This window comes from Carcharodon carcharias, chromosome 5, assembly GCF_017639515.1.
Source record: "Carcharodon carcharias isolate sCarCar2 chromosome 5, sCarCar2.pri, whole genome shotgun sequence".
Lineage (NCBI taxonomy): Eukaryota > Metazoa > Chordata > Chondrichthyes > Lamniformes > Lamnidae > Carcharodon > Carcharodon carcharias.
In genome coordinates, this window is record NC_054471.1 from 132,901,741 (window position 1) to 132,926,274 (window position 24,534).

At 40.1% G+C, this 24,534-nt stretch overlaps 1 protein-coding gene across 1 annotated transcript in view; it reads right to left on the bottom strand.

Annotated features, from left to right (window-relative positions):
* Window positions 1–24,534, bottom strand: part of nus1 (NUS1 dehydrodolichyl diphosphate synthase subunit) — a 39,503-nt gene that overhangs the window by 5,543 nt on the left and 9,426 nt on the right. The window contains exons 2-4 of the mRNA XM_041188865.1: window positions 13,924–14,049; window positions 8,347–8,499; window positions 4,522–4,624 (exon numbers count right to left, since the gene is read on the bottom strand). Coding sequence (XP_041044799.1) covers window positions 4,522–4,624; window positions 8,347–8,499; window positions 13,924–14,049 — 382 coding nt within the window. The remainder of the gene's footprint in view (window positions 1–4,521; window positions 4,625–8,346; window positions 8,500–13,923; window positions 14,050–24,534) is intronic.

Genomic DNA, 24,534 nt, shown 5'->3' on the forward strand with positions numbered 1-24,534 from the left:
GCACTGACATGCTAGACTCCCCAATCACGGAGGATGAGATATTTATGGAGCCTCCTCCTCCAGCGAGTTGTTTAATTGGTCACCACCATTCATGACTGGTGTGGCAGGACTGCAGAATTTTGATTTCATCCACTGATCGTGGGATCGCTTAGTTCTAGATAGAGAGAGACTGTTTCCTCTTGTGGAAAGGATCATAATTAGAGCAAAATAACTATAAGAAATCACTAAGTAATCCAACAGGGGATTTTGAAGAAAGATCTTTACCCAAATCCTCCAAATGTGGAACTCTACCACAGGCAGTAATTGAAGTGAATAGTGTAGATGCATTTAAAGGGAAACTAGACAGGCGTAAGGGCGAAGGTGGGAATAGATGGTTACAATGGTAAATTTAGATGAGAAAAGTTGGACGAGACTCGAGTGGAGCATAATCACAGCATGAACTGGTTAGGCAGAATGGGCTGTTTCTGTGCCATTTATCCTATGTAATCCTACCAAGTCCCACCTAGCTTAGGTGTCATCTGATAATTTAACTAGTTTGCAGTTAAACGGTTCCATAACTAGAAACAGAATTTCAACTACTCAGAATGACAGTTTTTAACATTAACATGAAGTGACAGAATGACGGAAGAAAAGCCAAAGTGCTAAAGATTTGAGTTTGAGTTTAAAAATAAACTGAAATTTGCCTGGTTTTGCTGAAATGGAAGTGTTTTTTTCTCTCAAAGCTTAAAAGAAATTCCGTCTCTCCAAACAACATTTTTATCCTCATTCTACGAATCATTTTAAAACTTTGTGGTCCAGATCTATATAATTCTAATTTACCTTTTTCTAGGTCACATTATCTATGTGGAGACACAATGGCTTAGAACAATATAGTATAATATATGTACCGTTAACTCAGTTAGCAGCTGGAAGACTTCCCATTTTCCAAATCTGTAACATTTTGGCACAATGTCTTGACTCCGAATCATCAAATCCCCCAGAAAATAAGCATTACTAACTCAACTACTACAATTTGGAACTCATAAATAATAAACAAAAAAAATGGAGTAAACGCAAAAGTGTCACATTAAGCTATATGAAATAACGCCCCCTTTAATTCGCAGGCTGCAATGTTCGTACATTTTATCTGGGGTGGCACTGAAGCAAAGGAATTAACCATGCTACCCTCTGCAGAGGGGGAAATATATTGCCAGGGTTTTTACTCGCTCAGTAACTTCTGTTAGATTACTGAAGGATCAGGTTGAGTGATGAATTTTTATGCTCTGCAACTTCCTATAGCTCTGATGAACAATATTATAGACCTCATACAAAACAAAGCTTTTTGAGAGTATAGATTTATGCTGCTGTCAATGGAATTCAAACTGCCTAAACCAAATTCTTGTTCCAATTGCTAGAATTAAAAAGCACAAAGAATGGAGAAACAAGTACTTTCACTAGAACAATTTCATTATATTAAATTCAGATTGAAGAGTTTCCATACATTGGCTTTCCAATGATCATTTTAGACCATAAAATTATAGAATGATTAGAACATAGGAGGTCATTCAGTTGATCATGCCTATTCAGGTTCTTTAAAAGAGCTATTCAATTAGTGCTACATTCCCACATTTTCCCATAGCCACACAGTTTTTCCACTCCAACAATTGACCGAATTCACTTTTGAAAGCTATTACTGATCTGCTTCCACCAGCCTTGGAGGCAATGCATTCCAGATCATAACATAATTTCCACCACCCCACCCCCCTCATATCGCCTCTGGTTCCTTTGCCAATTACCTTAAATCTGCTTCCTTTAGATACCCAGCCTTTTAGCTTTGCCATGTTCATCACCAAAACCTACATTATTAAAATCTCACATTAACCTTCTCTGCTTTAAGTAGGACAACCCCAGTTTCTCTGCTTTCTCCATATAACTGAAATCTTTCATCCCTGTGGAGGATACCATTCCAGTAAACCCTCTCTGCACCATCTCCAAGGCCTTAGTATCCTCCAGGTTGGACCTAACCAGTGTTTTCTAAGGGTTCAGCACACAACTTCTTTGCTTTTGTACACAATGCCTCCATTTATAAAGCCAAGGATATTTACCATTTTAACAGCCTTCTTAACTGGTTTCTATCAATTTCAAAAACTTGTTAAGTACACATGTCCACAGATTATTTAGTTTAGATTGCCTCAATCTTCTTCCTACCAAAATAATGCAGAGAAGTGAGTAGTGATTTAAGTTTCATCTGTCACGAGTGTCCCCATTTCACCAATCCTCCTCATTTACTCCAGTTACTGGATTTATCCTTTTCTGAACAGCAATGTAACATTCATAATCCTCCAGTCTTGTGGCACCACTCTCATATATAAAGGAAAATTAGCTAATTGTGGCCAGAGCATCCAAAATTGTCATCATCAATTCACTCAGCAACCTTGCTGGGAGTGTGGTGTAGATTTACCAGAATTGATACCTAGACTCCAAGTGTTAATTCAAGAGGCGGGATTAGAGGAGTGTTGTATCCCCTGTAATTTCAAAGATTAAGTGGTGATCTGATCAAAGTTTGAGATATTAAGGGCAAATGATGGGGTAAATAGAGAAGTAGTCAGGATTCTCAGACTTGAGGGCATAGTGCAAAAACTAAAGCCAGGCAGTTCAGGGTGAAATTGGGAAACTTTCCCATGCGCAAAGGTGGCAGAAGTTTGGAATTCTCTTCCTCAATGCCAATTGATGCTGGATCAATTGTTAATTTTAAATCTGAGATTGATGATTTTGTGAGAACCAAAAAGGTATTCAGGGATAGGCAGCAAGGACAGTATATTAAATAGGACACAGATCAGCACAGATACAATTGAATGACAGAATAGGCTAGAGAGGCCAAATGGCCTATTCCTGTTCCTGTGTATCACATCCAGACCAGATGACTTTTCTGCTTTGAACACTGCCATCCTACTTATACCATTTTTTTCACCTATTTTTGCCCTATCCGATTTCTCTACTGCTTTCTCCTTCACTGTGACGTTGGTAACATCCTCCTTAGTGAAAAGGGATGTAAAGCACTCATTTAGTACCACTGGCATGCCCTCTGCCTCCACAGGATGACTGCATTTTTGGTCCCTAATTGGCCTAATTCATTCAGTATTTATAGGTTTAAAGGGCTTTTGGGTTCCCTTAAATTATGCGCTAATATAGTCTCAACACCCTTCACCCCTCATTTCTTTTTTCTATTATTCTCTGTACTTTTTGTATTCAGCTTGGTTCTTCACTGAATTATGAACCAGACATTTACCATAAGATAAAATTGAAAGATGAGGTTTAAGTTCTGTATCTTTGGTCATCCAGTTCTAACAATGGATACCCTTCTTTTCCCTTTGGTGAGAATAGTTCCCATCTGTACCTCATTTACTGTTTTAACTGCTAATCTTGTATCCCAATCCGCCTGGGCCAGAACGCTTTTTAGCTCACTGAACTTAGCCCTCCCCCAATTGTGTATTTTATTTCATTCTGCTTTGTCCTTTTCTGCAACTTCTCTAAACTTAGTGATATTGTTTACCAGTACTCCCAAGACATTACCAGACATTGCTGCATCTGATTCATTAACAGTTTTGTGTTGTACTACTGAGCCACGATTAAGTCAAGACAGTGGATGCCTGAACAGACAGCATGACAGCTACACAGTGTCACCTAGTGGTTGCACAAAAACAACAAAAGCACCAACTTAAATTTGATGTACATCTGGAGTGACTATTCCCTCCCTCATTAACATGATCGTGAATAGGTTAAATAGCTTATAACAGAAAAGTCCTTCATGCTCTTCTCCACCCAAGAAAATCATTGCTCTCTGCTGACTTTCAATGGCACCAAATCAACATCCAGGCGAGAAACTGAACTAGATCAGCCTCATGATTGCCACAGTTGCAAGAACAAAGCAGAGGCTGGGTACTTCACAATGAGTGATTCACCTCCTGATCCTTCAAAGCTGCTCCACTGCCTGCAATACTCAAATCAGGTGTGTGATGGGGATAGTCACTCACCTGGATGGCTGCAGCTGCAACACACAAGAAGCTCAACACCATCCAGGACAGCACAGTCCACTTGATTGTTGCCCCTGCCACTTGGGCTCAATATCCACTCCCTTCATCATCGGTGTACTGGGGCTGGAGTATGCACTACCTGCAAGATGCAGTGCAGTAACTCACCAAACTTCCTTCAACAGCACATCCCTGTCCCATAATCGCTATCTGCAAGATGGACAAGAGCACTTTTTGGGGATGTGCAGGTTCCTATTCTATCAGTCCATTGCCTAATACAATGAAGTTCCAATATGTTAAAGCACCTGTTGACAACAGTTTCAAAACACTGATATTTTGCTAAAATATACAACAGCAATATCCTCCATCAAGCATTCCCAGCATAAAGCAGGAATTATGTTTTCATTGGAAGATTGACTTACTACAAAGTACTTAAACTAGTAAACAATGTATTTGATTGCTTAAACAAGCTTAAACTTTTAATTAAAATTAGACTCCCAAAGACACTTACATAATCTCAGTAAGTCTGATGTGCCAGGGCAGAAAGCCAAGTGTGCTTTCCACAGGACCAAATTTCAAAACTAGATCCGGGTCAGGTAAACCAAATGCATTTTCTGAAAAAGAAGAAAGTATATACACATTTTAAATATGCAAGTATCAAATCAAACAAGATCTTTTTTTGTGTAAGTTTGTTAAACAGTGAACTCCAACATGAAAATACCTACAAAAGGATCAACTAACCGTTAACAGCACAGGGCTGTCTCATGTTTTACAGATATAGTACAAACGTATAAAAATGGAATTATATTGAAACTTGATTTAATGTTCTAAAATGCATAGACAACTGAAGAACACTGCAAAAGCATTACAGTACTGTAATTCAGCTGTCAAAAGCATTTCACCATTATTGAAATAATCTCAAATTATATAGGTACAACGCACTGTTTATGGTAGATGTTTTGCAGAAATTAGGGGGTGGTGCCTGCCCCCACTTCTCATCTACATGTTACCACTCTGACACCAGCCAAAAACACATCAGCTTCCACATACATACTGCACTACCACCACTCTTGACCTCCACACCCACTAATTGCCAAATTACTTGACCAACATCTGCACTGGATGAGAAGAAATTTCCTTCAACTGAATATTGGCAAGACTAAAACCACTGCGTTCAATCTCTGCCACAAACTCTATTCCTAACCACAGACTCCATTTCTCTCCATGAAAAATGCTTGAAGCTGAACCAGTCTGCTTGCAACCTTTATGTTATATGTAACCCCGGGAAAAGCTTCCGACTGCATGTGTATTTCAAACCCAAGACCATCTACTACCACCTCCGTAACATCACCAACTTCATCCCTGCCTCGGATCATCCGCTGCTAAAACCCTTTCTTGTCTCTAGACTTGACTATTACAACACTCTCCTAGTCAGACTCCCAACTTCTATAAACTTAAGCTCTTCAAAAAATCTGCTGTCCATATCCTAAGCATGAAATCTCATTCACCCATCAACTCTGTGGTCGCTGACCTCTATTGGCTCCTAGTCTGGCAACGCCTTGATTTTAAAATTTCATCCTTGTTCTCCATTCCTCCATGACCTCACTCCTTTCTCACTAACCTCCTCCAGCCCTCCTACCCTCAGATCTTGACATTTCTCCAATTCTGGCCTCTTATGCATCCTCAACTTTAAAATCGCTCTACAATTCATTCCCTATATTTCCAGCCTCTCTCGCCTTCTTTAAGATGCTCATACAATCTCTCTCTCTCTCGGACCAAGCTCTCAGTCATCTGTCCCAATATGTGTGTGTGTCTTGGTGTTAAATTTTGTCTGATAATGCTTGTGTAGTGCCTTGGGACATTTTAACTATGTTAAACATGTTATATAAGTGCTAATTATTGTTATTGGAATGTTCTCGTACACCTCAGACAAGCTACTTTCAGAGAGGCAAAGACATCAGAACAGGTTAGCTGCGTACTTTGCCAGCTAGAATATGTGGTGTATCGTTCACAATACAAGGCTAGCAAAAATAGCTGACATCTAATTTTAATTTTGAACACCCATAATTCTCAGGTTTAGAAATGCACTTTTTAAAAGCAATTTGTAGAGAATCATCCATGTAGTAAGACAGATCACCATGTATATGAAAATAAAAAAGTTAACTGGTTACAGATTAGATTCTTTATCACAATTAAATTCTAGAGAAGGGAAAGAGAAAAGGCAATTGGCACTGCTAACAGACCAAGAAAGGAACGAATAAAGTTAGTCATTGTAACACTGATGCCTACTGTCACAATCCAGTTAGGGGCCGTTAACATTTCAATAGAAATCTGAACACCTAATTTTAACCAAGACAATTGCACCATAAGATTTCACTTGTTTTTTAAAAATTCGAAACACTAACTGTTTAACTTTATTAACACAAAACAAATACAAGTTAGTTAACACTATAGCTCATACGTCATGCACTTAGGTACACTTCTTACTTCCCCCAAGAACTCTCTTATAAGACTGAATCGTTAAAGTTATTTACTTCTGTAGGAATGACCCATAAGTATGCCACAGTTCTCTGAAGGATTCTCCTCCACTCCAGCTATTCTCAAGAGGTAAAATTTTCATTTATCATTTCTGACTCTGGATGCCTCAGTCACTTATTCTGGTTACTTTTTCAATACTTTCCAGCTAATTAAGCTGATTACTTTCTTTTTCACAAGACTGTAGCAACCACTGCGATTTTCCCACTAGTTTCACACTAGGCAACCTTCAGGCTTCCGTTCCCTCTCAAAATTCAAATTGAGATTATGCCTCACCCCAATTCCAGGTTAATCACAGAATCTCAATCTTTACAGTACAGGAGGGGGCCATTCAGCCCATTGAGCCTGCACTGGCTTGCTGAAAGGACAATCTACTTAATCCGACTCCCCTGCCTTATCCTCGTAACCTTGTGCATTCTCTCTTTTCAGATAGTCATCCAATTCCCTTTTGAATACCTTGATTGAACCTGCCTCCACCACCCTTTCAGGAAGTTCGTTCCAGACTTCAACCACCCTCTAGGTGAAAAAAAAATTCCTCACATCACTTCTAGTCCTTTTGCCCATTATTTTGAATCTGTGCCCTCTAGTTCTGGATGTTCTTTTGAGTGGGAACAGTTTCTCATTACTTACCCTGTCTATGCCACTCAGGGTCTTGAATACCTTTATCAAGTCTCCTCTCAACCTTCTTTTCTCCAAGGAAAACATCTCCAATTTATCCTCATAGCTATAGTTGTTCATCCCTGGAATCAATGTTGTGAATTTCCTCTGTACTCTCTCCAATGCTTTCGCAAATTTTCTCAAGTATGGTGCCCATAACTGGACGCAGTACTCCAGATAATGTATAACTAGTGTCTTACAATGAAGTTAGGTTTTTACTCTACTTACAGTGCAGGCCTAGTTAACTGTCATTTTTTGAGCCTATTTTCTCTCAGTGAGCTGCAAACCACACTAGGTCCAAATTGCAGCTCTCAGCAAACACACCGATAAATTTCCAGAACACACAAGAATTTCTTAAGCTCCACCCATCTCCATGACTGCTCTGAACAGTCCTCAAACCAACCTTTAGATTAATTATCCCCCATTTATAATTTCTTTGATCTGAAGTAAATGGGTTTTTACAACCTTTCAGGGTCCACCAAATGCTTTTAAACTAATTTAGCTCTATAATCACCAAACTAAAACATCTCTCTGAATTTTCATTACTGCAACGATCACAGACGTAATGTCTCCACCAAAAATGCCCACAGATCATGCATTGTTTAAGTTTCTCCAAGTGCTGTTTTATGAGCTTATCTTTCTAGCTGTTAACCTCTTAAGTTAACATGGTCCCAACTTTTCAAGAGTAATTGGCTCCAAGCTTGCTTTAATTGCATTTATCCTATTTTCCACAGTTAAACTTAATTTCCTAAAACTAAAAATGATATAATAAAACACATGAACCATGAACTAGATATTCGCAACATCACGATCAAGTTAAACTAACTACAAACTAGTGCTCTCTTCAATTAGGAATCTAACGATTACAATTTTTATGAAAAGGGAAACAATGCAAATTTTGACAATAAAATTATGCTTCTTAAACTTTTAAACATTGTAATAAATAAAAAAGGGCCTAAAGAGTGTTTTAATAATTAATATTTTCTTTCAAAGAAATTAAAATATAATTTCAGTAAACACATCACTAACAGTATCTCAATGTGGCACAAATGAAACCTTAAGAGGTGATTCTGTGTCCATTCTCAAACTGTACAAGTAAATTTGAATGCTGCATTCCTTCCATTGACCAACAGATGGCACTTACCTCTGAGCAAGCTGTCCATAATATTCACATTTAGATCAGTGGACCTTCTCTGCTGCTGAGCAACTAACTGACAGTACTTTTTAGCAGCTTTCACTATATCTGCTTTACCATCATCAGGTGAAAGCACTTTCACTGTAGTCGGACAAGATAAAACTAAAATACAAAATACAAAAGTTAAAAAATTGTAATATAGGATATCAATAGTACGTATAATGATTGCACAAAGACTTAATTTTGAAAACCTACAAAGCTCAACAGGGTCGAGCGCTTGAAAAAGAAATACAAGATTTTGTCAGCTTTATTCCAAGATCATGTTTTACAATCCAACTAATATTTTGTTAGCTGAGAATTCCAAAATCCTTTCTTCAACCTTCAAAAAACACAAATTGACAAATGGAGTAGCAAGCAGCCCAAAAGCCTGGGATTTAACTAGAGTGCCTATAAGGCATCCAAACTAAAACTGATATAAACAACTTTTATCCATAATGTATATGTATTTACAAGTATAAAAAGACCACTGAGTGAACTGAATTGCTCAAATTATTCCAGTGGATCCTTTAAGTTACCAATCTAACAATTAAACTTTGGTCATAAATTAAGCAATTTATCCAAATTGCTTGACACAAGGGATGGGATGAAAAACGCTCTGAAGATTAACAATGGTACTTAAAATATTTTTTAAATAATTGTTCACGGGATGTGGGCATCCCTGGCTAGGCCAGCATTTATTGCCCAAGCCTAATTGCCCTTAAGATGCTGGTGAGCTGCCTTCTTGAACCACTACAGTCCATATAGTGTAGGTACACCCGGTGTTTTTAAACCCATAAGACGTGGGATCAGAAGTAGGCCATTCGGCCCAGAGTCTGCTCTGCCATTCAATGAGATCATGATTGATCTGATAATCCTCAACTCCACTTTCCTGCCTTTTCCCCATACCCCTCGATTCCCTTATTGATTAAAAATCTGTCTATCTTAACCTTGAATATGCTTAACAACACAGCCTTTACAAGCACCCGCGGTAAAAGAATTCCAGACTCACTACTCTCCGAGAGAAGAAATTCCTTCATTTCTCTTACTTAAATGGGCACCCCCTTACTCTAAGATTATGCCCTCTGTTCCTTGACTCTCGCACAAGGAGCATCTACCCTGTCAAGCACCCTAAGAATCTTGCATGTTTCAATTATGTCACCTCCCATTCTTCTAAGCTCCAGTACGTACAGGCCAAACCTACTCAGCCTCTCTTCATAAGAAAATATCTCCATACCAGGATCAACCTAGTGAACCTTCTCTGGACTGCCTCCAATGCCAAAGCCTCCCCTTAGATAAGGGGACCAAAACTGTTCACAGTATTCTAGGTGTGGTCTCACTAGTGCCTTGTATAGTTTTAGGAAGACTTTCTCATTTTTGTACTCCATTCCCTTTGAAATAAAGGTCAACATTCTATTTGCCTTCCCCATTACCTGAACTTGCATGCTAGCTTTTTGGGATTCATGCACAAGGGCTCCCAAATCCCCGTGCTGCAGCCTTCTGCAGTCTTTCTCCATTTAAATTATTTGCAGCTCCTCTTTCCTTCCTGTCAAAGTGCAGAACCTCACATTTTCCCATATTATGTTACATCTGCCAAGTTTTTGCCTACTTAACCTGTCTATATCCTTCTATAAACTCCTTGCATCATTCTCACCATTTGCCTTCCCACCTATTTTTGTGTCATCCACAAACTTGGCAATAGATGAGGGAAGTGAATGTACTAAATCACTAATATATAATTGTAAATAATTGAGGCCCCAGCACTGATCCCCGTGGCACTCCACTAGCTACAGGTTACCATCCTGAAAATGACCCCCTTGTCCCAAGTCTGTCTTCTATTAGTTAGCCAATCCTCTACCCATGCTAATATACTACTCCCAACACCATGGGCTCTTATCTTATCAAGTAGCCTTATGTACAGTACCTTATCAAACAACTTTGGAAATCCAAATATATTACATCTACTGGTTCCCTTTTATCTATCCTGCCTGTTACCCGTTAGCAAGGGAGTTCCAGGATTTTGACCCTGCAACAGTGAAGGAACGGCAATATATTTTCAAGTCAGTGGCTTGGAGGGGCACTTCCAGGTGATGGTGTTCCCATGTTTCTGCTGCCCCTGTTCTTCTAGGCAGTAGTGGTCATGGGTTTAGAAGGTAATGTCTAAAGGAGCCTTGGTGAGTTCCTGCAGTGCATCTTGTAGGTGGTACAGACTGCTGCCATTGTGGAGGGAGTGAATGTTTGTGGGTGGGATTTCAATCAAGCCGTTTCAAAGGTGTCAAGCTTCTTCAATGTTTTTGGAGTTGCACTCAACCAGGCAAGTGGAGAGTATTCCAACGAACTCCCAACCTGTGCCTTGTAGATGTTGGACAGTCATTGGGGAGTCAGGTGGTGAGTTATTCACCACAGGATTCCTAGCCTCTGATCTGCTCTTGTAGCCATAGTATTCATATAGCTAGTCCAGTTCAGTTTCTGGTTAATGGTAACCCCCAGGATGTTGATAGTGGGGGATTCAGTGATGTGAATGCCATTGAATGTCAAGGGGAGATAGTTAGATTCTCTCTTGTTGGAGGTGGTCATTGCCTGACACTTGAGTGTAGCATCAATGTTACTCGCCTTTTGTCAGCCCGAGCCTGGATATTGTCCTTGCTGCATTTGGTCATGGACTGCTTCAGTATCTGAACTGCTGCAAATGGCGCTGCTGAACATTGTACAATCATCAGCAAACATCCCCATTTCTGACCTTATGATGGAAGGAAGGTAATTGATGAAGCAGCTTAAGATAGCTGGGCCTAGGACACTAACCTGAGGAACTCCTGCAGTGACATCCTGAACCCGAGTAGGCTGACCTCCAACAGCCACAATCATCTTTTTTGCTAGGTATGACTCTTGCCAGCAGAGAGTTTTCAACCTGATACCCATTAACCTCAGTTTTGCCACGGCTCACTGATGCCACACTTGGTCAAATGCTGCCTTGATGTCAATGACAGTCGCTCTCAACTCACGTCTGGATTTCAGCTGTTTTGCCCACGTTTGAACAAAGGCTACAATGAGGTCAGGAGCCGAGTGACCCTGGCAGAACCCAAATGGAGCATCAGTGAACAGGTTATTGATAAGTGCCACTTGATAGCACTGTTGATGACCCAGTCCATCACTTTATTGATGATTGAGAGTAGACTGGTGGGCAATAATTGGCCAGGTTGGATTTGTCCTGATTTATGTAGACAGGTCACACCTGGGCAATTTTCCACATAACTGGGTATATTCCAGTGTTGCAGCTGTAGTGGAACAACTTGGCTAGGAGCTTGGCAAATTCTGGAGCACAAGACTTCAGTACTCTCAGAATTTTAGCAGCACAGAGGAAGGCCATTTGGCCTATCGTGGCTGCACAGTTCTCCAAATGAGCATTATGACCTAGTGCCATTGCCCTGCCTTATGCCCATACCCCCGCACATTGGTTCTATTCAAATATTCATCTAATGCCCTCTTGAATGCCTCAATTGAACCTGCCTCCACCACACTTCCAGGTAGTGCATTCCAGATCTGAAAAACTCATGTGAAAAAAAGATTCTCTCAAGTCACACTCTTCTTTTGCAAATCACTTTAAATCTATGTCCTCTTGTTCTTGATCCTTTTACGAGCAGGGACAGCTTCTCCCCATCTACTCTGTGCAGCCCTCATGATTTTGAGCATCTTTATCAAATCCCTTCTGAGCTTTCTTCTCTCCAAAGAGAACATTCCCAATCTCTCCAATGTATCTTTGTAACTGAAGTTTCTCATCCCTGGAACCATTCTTATAAACCTCTTCTGCACTCTCTCCAACGTGTTCACATCCTTCCTATAGTGTGGCACCCAGAACTGTACACAATACTCCAGCTGAGGTCTAACGAGTGTCTTCTATAAATTCAGCATAACCTCCTTGCTCTTGTACTCTATACCCCTATTAAAAAAGCCCAGGATACTATACGCTTTATAAACTGCCCTCTCCACCTGTCCTGCCACCTTCAAAATCTATGTACATATACACACACCGGTCTTTCTGCTTCTGCAACCCCTTCAAAATTTCACCCATTTAAAAAAAATTGTCTACATTCTTCCTACCAAAATGCATCGCCTCACTTCACTGCATTGAACTTCATCTGCCACCTATCTTCCCTCTCCACCAACTTGTCTATGTCATCATTCACGGCTAGATGTGGCAGAACTGCAGAGCTTAGATCTGATCCATTGGTTGTGGAATCTGTATTGCTTGCCAATGCTGTTTGGCACGCAAATAGTCCTGCGTTGTAGCTTCACTAGGTATGCTTGGTGCTGCTCCTGACACGCCCTCCTGCACTCTTCATTGAACCAGAGTTGATCCCCTGGCTTGGTAGGGTGGGGGATATGCCAGGCCGTGAGATTACAGGCAACTTCTTGTTAGTTCCCTCACCACCTGCCACAGATCGAGTCTAGCAGCTATGTCCTTTAGGATTTGGCCAGCTTGGTCTGTAGTTGTACTACTAAGCCACTCTTGGTGATGGACATTGAAGTCCCCCATGCAGAGTATATTCTGTAGGTTGGGGTGGGGGGGAGTGTACGTAGTAATCAGCAGGAGGTTTCCTTGCCCATGTTTGACCTTATGACTTCATAGGGTCCAAAGTTGGTGGTGAGAACTCCCAGGACAACTGCCTGACTGTCTACCCCTAATGTCACCTCTGCTAATGAGACAGAACATACCCAGGGATGGCAATGGTGGTGTCTGGGGCATTAACTGTAGGAAAGTCATTCCCACGCAATCATATGTCAGGCTGTTGCTTGACTAGTCTGTGAGGCAGCACTCCCAATTCTGGCACCAACCCCAGATGTTAGTAAGGAGGACTTTGCAGGGGTTGACAGGGCTGAGATTGCCCATGTTGTTTCTGGTGCCTAGGTTGATGCCTCGTGGTCTGTCTGGTTTCATTCCTTTTAGGCTTTGTAGTGGTTTGATACAACTGAGTGGCTTGCTAAGCCATTTCAGAGGGCATTTTAGGAGTCAACCATGTTGCTGTGGTTCTGGAGTGACATGTAGGCCAGACCAGGTGAGGATGGCAGATTTCCTTCCCTAAAGGACATTAGTGAACCAGATGGCTTTTTGCATCAATCGATAATGGTTTTATGGTTTAATCAAATTCAAATTTGTTGGTGGGATTCGAACCAGAGTCCCCAAAGAATTATCCTGGGTACTTGGAACACTAGTCCAGTGACAATACCACTATGCCACCATCTACCCACTGTTTGACCTGTTTTCAAGCAAGGATTTGTACAGAGAATGATCTGCTTCATAAACTCAGCTACAACAAGGCCACATAGCATGCTCATCAAATCAAATGCTACAAATGATGCACTGCAGTGACAAAATCTACATGTTAAATTAAGACAATATTTACAATGAAGAGATCACATGGCATTGTACAAATCCAATCATAAAAGAAGTTAGTATGGTAATGGGCTTTAGAAATTTGTGTACAATTTAAACTTCCTAAAAAGGGTCTCAATCTACAGAAATGGAATTGAAAAAAATGTACAATTACCCACCTTGTTCAACTTTCTGATGACTATTTAAAACATCAGTAGAATATTTGGAACAGTCCAGACCTAGTAGTTCTTGCTGTTGTTTTAAGATTTCCTCCATTAACCTGGAATTATTTCTCTTGAAAATACCTGAAAGACACAAAGGACATGCTTGTCAGATGATTAAAAACAGTGATTACAATAAGCAAAACAGCAGTCAAATAGACAATAAGACTGAAGCAGCTGAAACTGGTCAGTGACTTCATCAAGGACGTCAGTGAGTGACTTGGTCCACATCGGAGAAATCTGGTTTACAGTAGCAAATTGCAAGATGAAGTTGGACAAAAGCAGCAATTAAAGATTCTTCTTGCAGTGACACAGAATCATTAGCACTTACACTTTTGATAGTGTACTCTTTGCTCTGGCAATTATTTCTAGTCCTTTGCGTAGCAGCAATAAACAACTTTAGTGATCATTGCCACGAGTACACACTTTAACCAACACTGATCAGTCAGATAAAACGTATATTACTTATAAAAGAACAATAAAAAAGGTGAACAAAGCATAACTCGAGAAGTCTTTAATTCCTGCCTACAGGTAAAAAGGAGTGCAATGTTGTTGGCTTAGGTAAAAGGAAAATTGACTGCATTTATACTTCCTAAAATCACAAGCTGCTCATTATAATTTGAAGGTGTTTGCAGAAAGCCCAAGTTTCAGCAAATATGGTGACCATGTGCTCACAGCAAGACAACAGTTTCCAGCAGGAGACCCAAACCCAGTGTGGTGAAAATAGAATAACGTTCCACAAAGTGGGGAAGGGGAGAGAAAAAAATGTTCCTGTTTGGGCATGAGCTAGCTATTTCTGTCAGTGTAAAGTTTCAGAACTTCTGAAACACCAGCAATAACTTGGATTCTCTGTGCCCAAACAGGAAAATTTATCAGATTGTCAAATCGATGAATGGTATACATGAACTTCATCTCAGATTAGAATCATTAATTTTCATGGAAATTATATACTGGCAATTTGAAGGAGCTCAATACAATCTTTGTTTGCATTGTATTGATGAAACAAAATCCTTCTGAAATTATTTATAGCTTTAAAGATTTTTTAAAAATTCATTCATGGGATGTGGGTTTCACTGGCTAGGTCAGCATTTATTGCCCATCCCTAATTGCCCTCGAAGTGGTGGTGGTGAGCAGCCTTCTTCAACTGCTGCAGTCCATGTGGTGTAGGTACATCCACAGAGCTATTAGGAAGGGAGTTCCAGGATTTTGACCCAGTGACAGTGAAGGAACAGCGATATATTTCCAAGACAGGATGGTGAGTGGCTTGGAGGGGAACTTCCCATGTGTCTGCTGCCCTTGTCCTTCTAGATGATAGTGGTTGTGGGTTTGGAAGGTGCTGCCAAAGGAGGCTTGGCGAGTGGCTGCAGAACATCTTGTAGAAAGTACACACTGCTGCTACTGTTCATTGGTGGTAGAGGGAGTGAATGTTTTTGGATGGGGTGCCAATCAAGTGGGCTGCCTTGCACAGGATGGTGTCAAGCTTTTTGAATGTTGTTGGAGCTGCACTCATCTAGTCAAGTGGGGAGTATTCCATCACATTCCTGACTTGTGCCTTGTAGATGATCGACAGGCTTTGTGGATTCAGGAGGTGAGTTACTCATTGCAGGATTCCTAGCCTCTGACCTGCTCTTGCAGCCACAGTGTTTATATGGCTAGTCCAGTTCAGTTTCTGGTCAATGGTAACCCCCACGATGTTGATAATGGGGGATTCAGTGATGGCAATGCCATTGAATGTCAAGGGACAATGGTTAGATTCTTTCTTGTTGGAGATGGTCATTGCCTGACACTTGTGTGGCACGAATGTTACTTGACACTTGTCAGCTTAAGCCTGGATATTGTCCAAGTCTTGCTGCATTCAGACATGGGCTGCTTCAGTATCTGAGGAGTTACGAATGGTGCTGAAAATCATTTGCGAACATCCCCACTTCTGACCTTATGATGGAAGGAAGGTCATTGATGAAGCACTTGAAGATGGTTGGGCCTAGGGCACTACCCCTAGGAACTCCTGCAGTGATGTCCTGGAACTGAGATGATTGACAGGATTGCTAGGTAGGACTCCAACCAGCAAAGAATTTCCCCCCCCGATAGCCACTGACTCCAATTTTGCTAGGGCTCCTCGATGCCACACTCAGTCAAATGCTGCCTTGAATTCAAGGTTGTTAAGGACTAAAAATATTTTTTGATTAGTTTTCAGAATCACACAAGATATGGATAGGGAAAAGTATAGGCCCATTCTGTTCATCCATTGTCCATCTTGACAAATTCTCCATCTCAATCTAAGTATAGCCTTCAAAGCAAAAATGCATTCTAAAAGTTATCCAACTCTGTGGCTACTACAATATTGAGGATCCTCAAATTCATTCAGTTCTGATTTTTAACAGAAAACTATACCCTATGAAATGTTTCCAACTAATCAAAATGTGTTATGTTCTGCGTCTGCAGACCAACAGGAAGGTTGTGGTAGTTCAGGACCACTAAACTTGGGATTTAAATGCCCCACCCCCACCACCTCTCTGCCCTCCACACAGGGGCCCCCTACAGTACAACAGCAATTAGTGAAAAATCTATTAGAATCCAGTGGCAAGTTTTCAAAATCAACCATTAGTTTCACTCTTGTTGTGTGTCTAACATTATGAAAGGGAACAAAGTGATTGCTAAATAAATTATTATGCCCTTTTCAGTATTGGCAAAGAGCCAAACGACAGTTCAACTATAAATCTTTAACCAGCAGCAGTCACTGGTGAGTCAACCTCTTCATTTGCAATGGTTACACAATTAATTCCCTGATCAAAAAGCAACGTGAAGTAAAACTTGGGTGTGCCAGCCTGTCTACCTTCAAATAGGTACTGACGTCAAACAAGCACATGTTGAATAATATCTAATATTACTGGGAAGAAAATGCTAAAGTTCCTTTAAATCATTTCACTAATTGGAACAGAACTTTAAAATGGAATTCCATACATTGGAAGACATTCAAGCCATATCGATAGCAATTAACACCAGTTTTTAAACTTCAAAAGCATGCAGCCTTCTGAGTAACTATATTAAACAATACTAAGTATTATATAGCTTTCTGGGGTCAGAAATTATAAAAGAGTGGAAAATAAGCAAATTAAAAGGTAATATAAAGTGAAAAGAGAAACCAGAATAAAGTAGAAAATTATTTAATTCATAGATGTCCTTCTCTTTAGAATGCAGACAAACCAACTGTTCAAATCCAAGGTAACATGAATATGGTACCTTTGTGGAAAAATTTCAAATTCCTACTACAGGAGTTGATCAGTGGACAACTTGACCCACCTTGGCAGCTTCACCAATAAAGGAACATTTGGTCACATGAAAACTGTGTACCTCCTGATAATTATGCAAACACAATGTCACTTTGAGGTAACAGCTCCTACACAAACCCTGTACATTCAGCTGGAAAAAAAAAGTTGCAATTTAAACTTCTCATCCTTGGATTCCTCATGCCCTCTAGCCCTAACCTTTTCCAACTCTACAGCCCACAGAAATCTCTGAACTCATCCAATTCTGGTCTCCTGTCCATTCCAGATTTTGATTGCTCCACCATTGGCAGCACAGGCACCACAAGCTTTGGAATTCTCCCCCAAAACCTCTCTCTCCTCCTTATGACAATCCTTAAAACCTTCCACATTAACCAAGTTTTTGCTCACCACTCTCAACATCTCTGTGCCACAGTGTAAAATGTTATAGTTTAATCAACTCTTGTTAAACTTAGCCAAGTCATTTCAAATAGAGCCCTTCATTTTATTGTCAAGAATGGGTCAGTCCTGTAATTCTTCTCACTTGACAAGTGCATAAGTAGAACTGAATCCCAGCTGTCCACGCCCCAGTCAGCCAAGCAAAAATATATGAAGCAGGAAGTCCGCCGAGAGTCATGAGTAGCCACCACAGATTTTTTTATAAACACCAAGGCAGTAAAGTAATCATTACACAACTACCTGCAGCATAACATCAATTGCAGTTCAACTTTCAATACTATCATTTTGGTCCCGTAGGTCATCCAAAGTAGTCATTAAAAGCTATTTGTGTCAGAGTGGAGATCAAAAAAAAATCCTTATTAATTGATGAATTAATAAAATCATCTGAAAAAAAAAACACAAAACCGAGCTCTGACTGCACTTAATTTAGAGAAGAATGGTTTGAAATATTCCAATTATCCAGACACACAAATGCTCAAACATGAGTAGGATGTAATTCAAAGTAGCCCACAAAGCAAAAAATATAACTTTAAGCAATCTGTGAGGCGCTAAAGCTTCATTTTACACGTAACAGGAAATAGTTGTTTGGTAGGACAGAACTTGAATATTGCTGAAAAAGAGACACATTGAAGCTTTTCATCTTGCACTCATCAGGGCACTTCACAAGAATACCAATATAAAAAGGGGAAAACAATTTATACTGTATGAGAAGAGAGTGCTGGTTGGTTGGCAAGTGGACTGTGACTGGTAAAGCTGCTGCCATAGAGAATGCACCAGTTGATTGTGACCAACAGTTAACTGCCAAGCATTGTTTTGGAATTTAAACCAGGCAGCTTGACCCTAATTGGTCAAAGCATTACCCTAAAGAATGAGTCAGCAAATGGCTGAAATAGGCACAATGTACATACATGTTCTGTCTGCGAAGAACAGAGCCCTGTATTAATATATGTAGCTTCCACTACATGCAAATGTGCCACACTGCGAGCCCAAATGACAATCTTAAATTGGTTGTCAGCATAATGCCTAGGAGACTGAGGATTATTAAGCACAAGTATAATCGCAGAATCACATCTAATGTTGCACGTTATTTTGAGTTTTGCAAGCGTGGGCTGGGTTGGGTACGGTCTGTACGTTGCCTGTTAAAGAACAGCTGAAGGGCCACACAAGGACATACGCCCTACATACCCAGCATCACACTGGCACTGAAATTCATATACCACGTTACTTATTTATGCGACAGGCAGGGCATCTTTTTAGCTTGATGGCAGCATCCTGTTAGTGACGAATACCACTCATGTTGCTACTGCATAGTAGCAGCATGAAACAGCTAGATTCACCCGTAACCCAAATTTTTGAGATGCATTGCCCTTCTGAGGCAGACTTGGCATGTTTCATAGGCAAAAGTGATGGCATTAGGCCCATTTATGAGTTTGCGTGATATACAGCACAAAATCATCTGATCAGGGTAGCCATTATCCTGCAGGATGCCTTTGATGCGCCCTATTTCAGCATCAAGCTTGCCTGGTGAGCAAATGGCTCAGGTCTTATTTACAAAGTTGCCGATAAGACCAATTTTATAGTGTATGGAACTATAAGAATCCCAATGCGTATACTGACCAGCAAAGGAAGGCTTGCAGTAGACCGCAGTAGAGAACCCCGTGGCAGATTATTCAACTAGTAAGTCAAGTACATTTGACTGCTCCATTTCACCAAGGTGAATTTGAACGCAGGATGGAGCCCATTAAGATACATAAGGAAATTATTACATGCAGCTGATTTAAACATTGCAAACATATCACCCGCATATCGGAAATATACGAGGGTAGGAGGTTAGGTGACATTCCAAAGACACGTTTCTCATAGAACCCAATAAAGGTATTTGCCAGAGCTGGGCGTAGAGGTGGTCCCATGGCAACACCATCTATTTGGGCATATATGGCATCATTAAAACTGAACTCAACTGTGTGAGTTGCCGAGTCCATAAGTTCAATGAATACTGATTCTTGCAATGATAGTGGGTCTAGATCATCACGATATAAATGCTGCTGCACAACTACCTATGGTTTCCTTAAGTGGAACACTGGTGAATAGGCTAGCAATGTCAAATGAGCACATGGACACAGCATTGTTATCGATATGTAAATCCTGTATGGCCTTCACAAACGTGAAGGAATCCTTCACCGTGTAGGTGGAAAACTTGTAACAATTTGCCCAACATTTGGCAATTCACGTTGTACAGAACTGGTCACAGATTAGATAAAGGGACATCACTTTTGCACGTGGGTAGTCCATACAAACGCGGACGCAACAAGCCATAAGGATGAACCCGATCATATATATCACGTGGCAGCTCATCGCTCTTACACAAGTCCAACAAGCGTCTTTTTTTTAAGCTTGCTTTTGAGCAGTGCTGTTTAGTCACGTTGAGTGGTAAGTCCAATAGGTATGAATTTGGGCCCAACATTAAGAACGGCAAGCATTTTGTTGATATAATCATGCTTGGCAAGGATGACTACTCCCGTCCCTTTGTCAGGTTTACTGATGTGAATGTCTGGATTGGTATTAAGGACTTGCAACACTAAGACATTTGCATTGCATGTGAAAGTCAGAGAGGTCGTTCTGAATCCCGCAACATGCATGAGCTAGAACAGCTGGGTGTGCTTTCAAGTTTCAGCATCTTCAGTGGATACTGATTTGTGGTGGGATAGTTGGGAGTTGAGAAGATCGAAGTCAGTAAATACGACTTCCCTTTTGATTTAGGACTAAGGCACATCAAAATTGTAACCATGCGCAAGAACAAACTCCTTGCTTTCTGAGAGCACATGGTCAGAGAAATTTGTTATCCGAATAGACAAAATTTGCTAAATAATCCTCAGTGTGCTCAGAATTATGCTGACAACCAATTTAAGATTGTCAGTTGGGCTTGTAGTGTGGCACATTTGTATTCACTACAAGCTACATATATTAAAACACAGGGTCCTGTTCTTTGCAGACATAAAGAACATGGACACACATTGCGCCTGTTTCAGCTAAACAAAATAATTCACAGCCATTTGCTGGCTCATTCTTCAAGGCAATGCTGCCTGGTTTAAATTCCAAACAATGCTTGGCGGTTAATTGAACCTGCCTCCACCACACTGTCAGGCAATGCGTTCCAAATCCCGACCGCTCGCTGCAATTGAGGGGTGACCAGACAATGATTCTTAGGATTATGAAAGGGTAGATGTTGAGATGATGCTCCATTTATGACTTGAATTAGAAGCCATAAATGTAAGATAGTTACTACGGTCTACCCAATTGTGTTACCCAATTTCTTATTTTAAAAAATTAACTTCATTAACCGGCAGCATATTTTGGTCAAAGATAAAGAACCTTGTTGCAGTCCATTGTTAGTTATCCTCCAAGACTGTCACAGCAACAAAATGTTGCTCATGGTTTTATAAACAAATATCAGTCACCATCACTAGTGCATTCTCCATGGCAACATCTCTACCAGAGTCCACTTGCCAATCAATCAGCACTCTCTTCTCATCAGTATAAATTCTTGTTTTTCCCTTATATTGGTACTCTTGCTAGTTTACTGATGAGTGCAATGAAAAGCTCCAACATGTTTTGTTTTTCAGCAATAATGGTAAGATATCAAAATAAAATTTAATACAAATGTAATGAAACCTGAAAAATTTATATTCTATTGTAATTAGGACTAATTTGAGTTCATGCTTACTCCACAAAATAGTCTCAACTTAACATATTGCAACATACAACTATATACATTAGCAGGTAATAAAGGGTAGGGACAAGTAGCAGACTTCCTACAAGAGGACCTTATCTATATTTTCATTGTTCCCTTAACCCTATCCTTATAGCACATTATTTTTAAATTGTATGCAGAGAAACCATTTTATTTTTGACACACTGCCACAATTGCAGCAGAATCCTCCAAGCAACTACACCATCAGAACCAAACACTGCAGCTGTTGCTCTCGTGCTAATATTCACAAACTGATCTCTTTTCACTACTGCTCATACAACTAAATTCTGAAGTGCAGTATAGAGCTGGTAAGAATTGTGGAATGGCCTTCCCCTGAAAGACTTCGAACAGATAACAGCATTGGCAGTTCAACATCTGCCCCTTAGGTGACCACCTAATTTCTTCCAATATAAGTGCTCCAGCAAATATTTGCCTCAAGTTGCACCAATTCTTGAGGAAAATGCCACCACAGTATAAACGATCACAACAGCTCATCTGCTTCAAAGAGAAGGTGGAGGATCGGTTATCACAATGTCACCATATAAAAAAGGGCCTTGGAGACCCTTGCTCAGGCAACAGAGGAACTTAATTCCTTGTTTAATGACTAGACATTGTTAGGGATAGAAACTGTTAAAGAAGTTCAATTGCTAATTATTAGATTGTTTAACTAAGTACCTATTTGGTTGTATAAAGGGGATAACAGCTGAGACTAGGTTTGTCAATGGAGATATTTATGACAAGCAATAAAACTGAAGGAGTTTGTCTTGGTTTCGGTCTTCATTTCTAAACAACTATTGGAACTTAGTGATGGCAGAGAATGGTTGCTGTTTTTAAGTAAAAGATTGGAAACTAGGCTTTCTTTGGACAACAGATTGTATTTGGAGTTAACTTTAAGAGCAGAGTGGTTTGAAAAAAAGGAGAATGGCTGAATCAAAATGTCGAGTTTCGGGGTATGATGACCTACCCACGTTTTCTGGGTGAACCCTATGAGCAATGGAAGAATGAAGTAACCATGTGGACATGGGTTACATCCTTGCCAAAGAAAAAACAGGGAATGGCCTTGGAACCTTCATTACCATACAAAAGGAAAATAAGGTGTAAAGTGTTCAGAGTTGGAGCTTGAGAATTTGGATGTGGATGAAGGTTTGGAAACATTAGATTTTATGGATAGGATCTAACAAAGAGATGATTTATTAAGTGCTTACAAAGCAAGGTCTGATTTTGACAAATTTAGAAAGTTGGAAGAAAGTTCCATAGAAGATTACATAATGGAATTCAGTAGACTATATACAAGATTGCAAAAATTTCATCTGGAAATTCCCCAAACAGTGCTGGCATTTAAGTTACTAGACTGTGCTAAAGTTCATATTCATACCGAATATGAACAGGTTTCTAGTACTAACGGGAGTAAAGTTTCCAGAAAGACACACACTACCAGAACAAAGGTCAGAAGCTCAAAAAAATTCCATGGAAAACATTCCTTTCTGGCAGCATTCATGGCGCAAATGAGCCATTCGGCTGTAAGACAGAAAACAGAGGATACAATGTTAACAGGATGGCGAGATCGTTTAGAAACAAGATGCAGGTGTCAGTTTGAAAAGGGATTTGTAACTAGAAACACTGGGGACAGAAACACGTTGGACAATTAGGTAGACAAGAATTGGGGGATTACATCAAAAGGACGAACCCCAAAAATGTCCAGGGTGTGGTCAATTGGTGTTTTAGATGTGATTCAAAATACCATTATGCAATGTACTGTCCTAAATGATATAAGGTGTTCGAAATTAAACAGGAGACAGAAGACTCAGAAGATGATGGAGATATTGACCAAAGAGAGGTTATTGTATTAGTTACAAGAAATTTCAGCCTGGTGATAACGTCTTGGCAGAGTCCTTCAACTGTGTGGTGTTAGATAGCGGATGCACTTCTACAGTCTGTGGAATAGACTGGTTAAAATGCTACCTGGACTCCTTAAATGACAAGGATCGGAATAAGGTTAAAGAATTTGAGTTTCACCAGTTTTAGATTTGGAGATGATAATACCCTAAAATCTTTAAAAAGGGCAGTGACTCCCTGTAAGATAGCTAGAGTCAATCATTTCATCAGCATGGATGTTGTGTCCAGCGAAATACCGTTACTGTTGAGCAGACCATCGGTGAAGAAAGCGCAAATGAAGCTGGACATGGAAAATAACAAGGCCGTTGTATCTGGAAAGCCTGTGGGCTTACAACTTACACAATCTGGAAACTATTGTATTCCTTTAATGAAACTTAACTTTTCTGCTAAGGAGATTAAAGAAGTGTTGTTCACGTCATGGGATAGAAATTTAGAAGACAAAAAGCAAATTGTTAAAATTGCATCAGCAGTTTGCCCACCCTTTTTTGCCAGGATTAAAAATTTTGTTTACAGATGCAGGAATAAAGGAAGGAGGCTACGCTAAATTTCAAGATATGCGATAGATGTGATATACGTAAGAAACACGGAAGGATACCATCACTGCCCAATGTGAGTCTACCTTTAGCGAGGGATTTCAGAAGCTGTGGCAATGGATTTAAAGATGTGGGATAAAGATCATTTTTATTTTGCATTTCATAGATTTGGCAACAAGGTTTAGCCAGTCAATAATCATATACAGTAAAGAAAAGAATTGTGGATCAGGAAATGGAGAAGTAGATAGGGACCAAATTGAGACCACCAGTAAAAATTCCTCACTGATAATGGAGGGAAAATTTGCTAATGAGTTTCCGGGATATGTGCGAAAATCTGAACATAATAGTTATGACTACCGCAGCTGAAAGCCCTTTAGTAACAGAGTGTGTAAAAGGAATCACACAGTGATAGTTGAGATACTTCGTTAAATATTGGCGGACAGACCAAGCTATAAAATTAACATTTGCTTTAGCATGGGCTGTCCATGCCAAGAATTCACTGCAGATGTGTGGGGGCTATAGTTCATATCAGTTAGTTTTTGGTAGAAACCCAAAAATTCCTTCAGTCCTGAGTGATCATCCTCCAACTCTACCTTTTCTGAGCATTTAAAAGCACTACACACGGGTAGAAGAGCATTCATTAAAGCCGAAGTTTCAGAAGGAATTC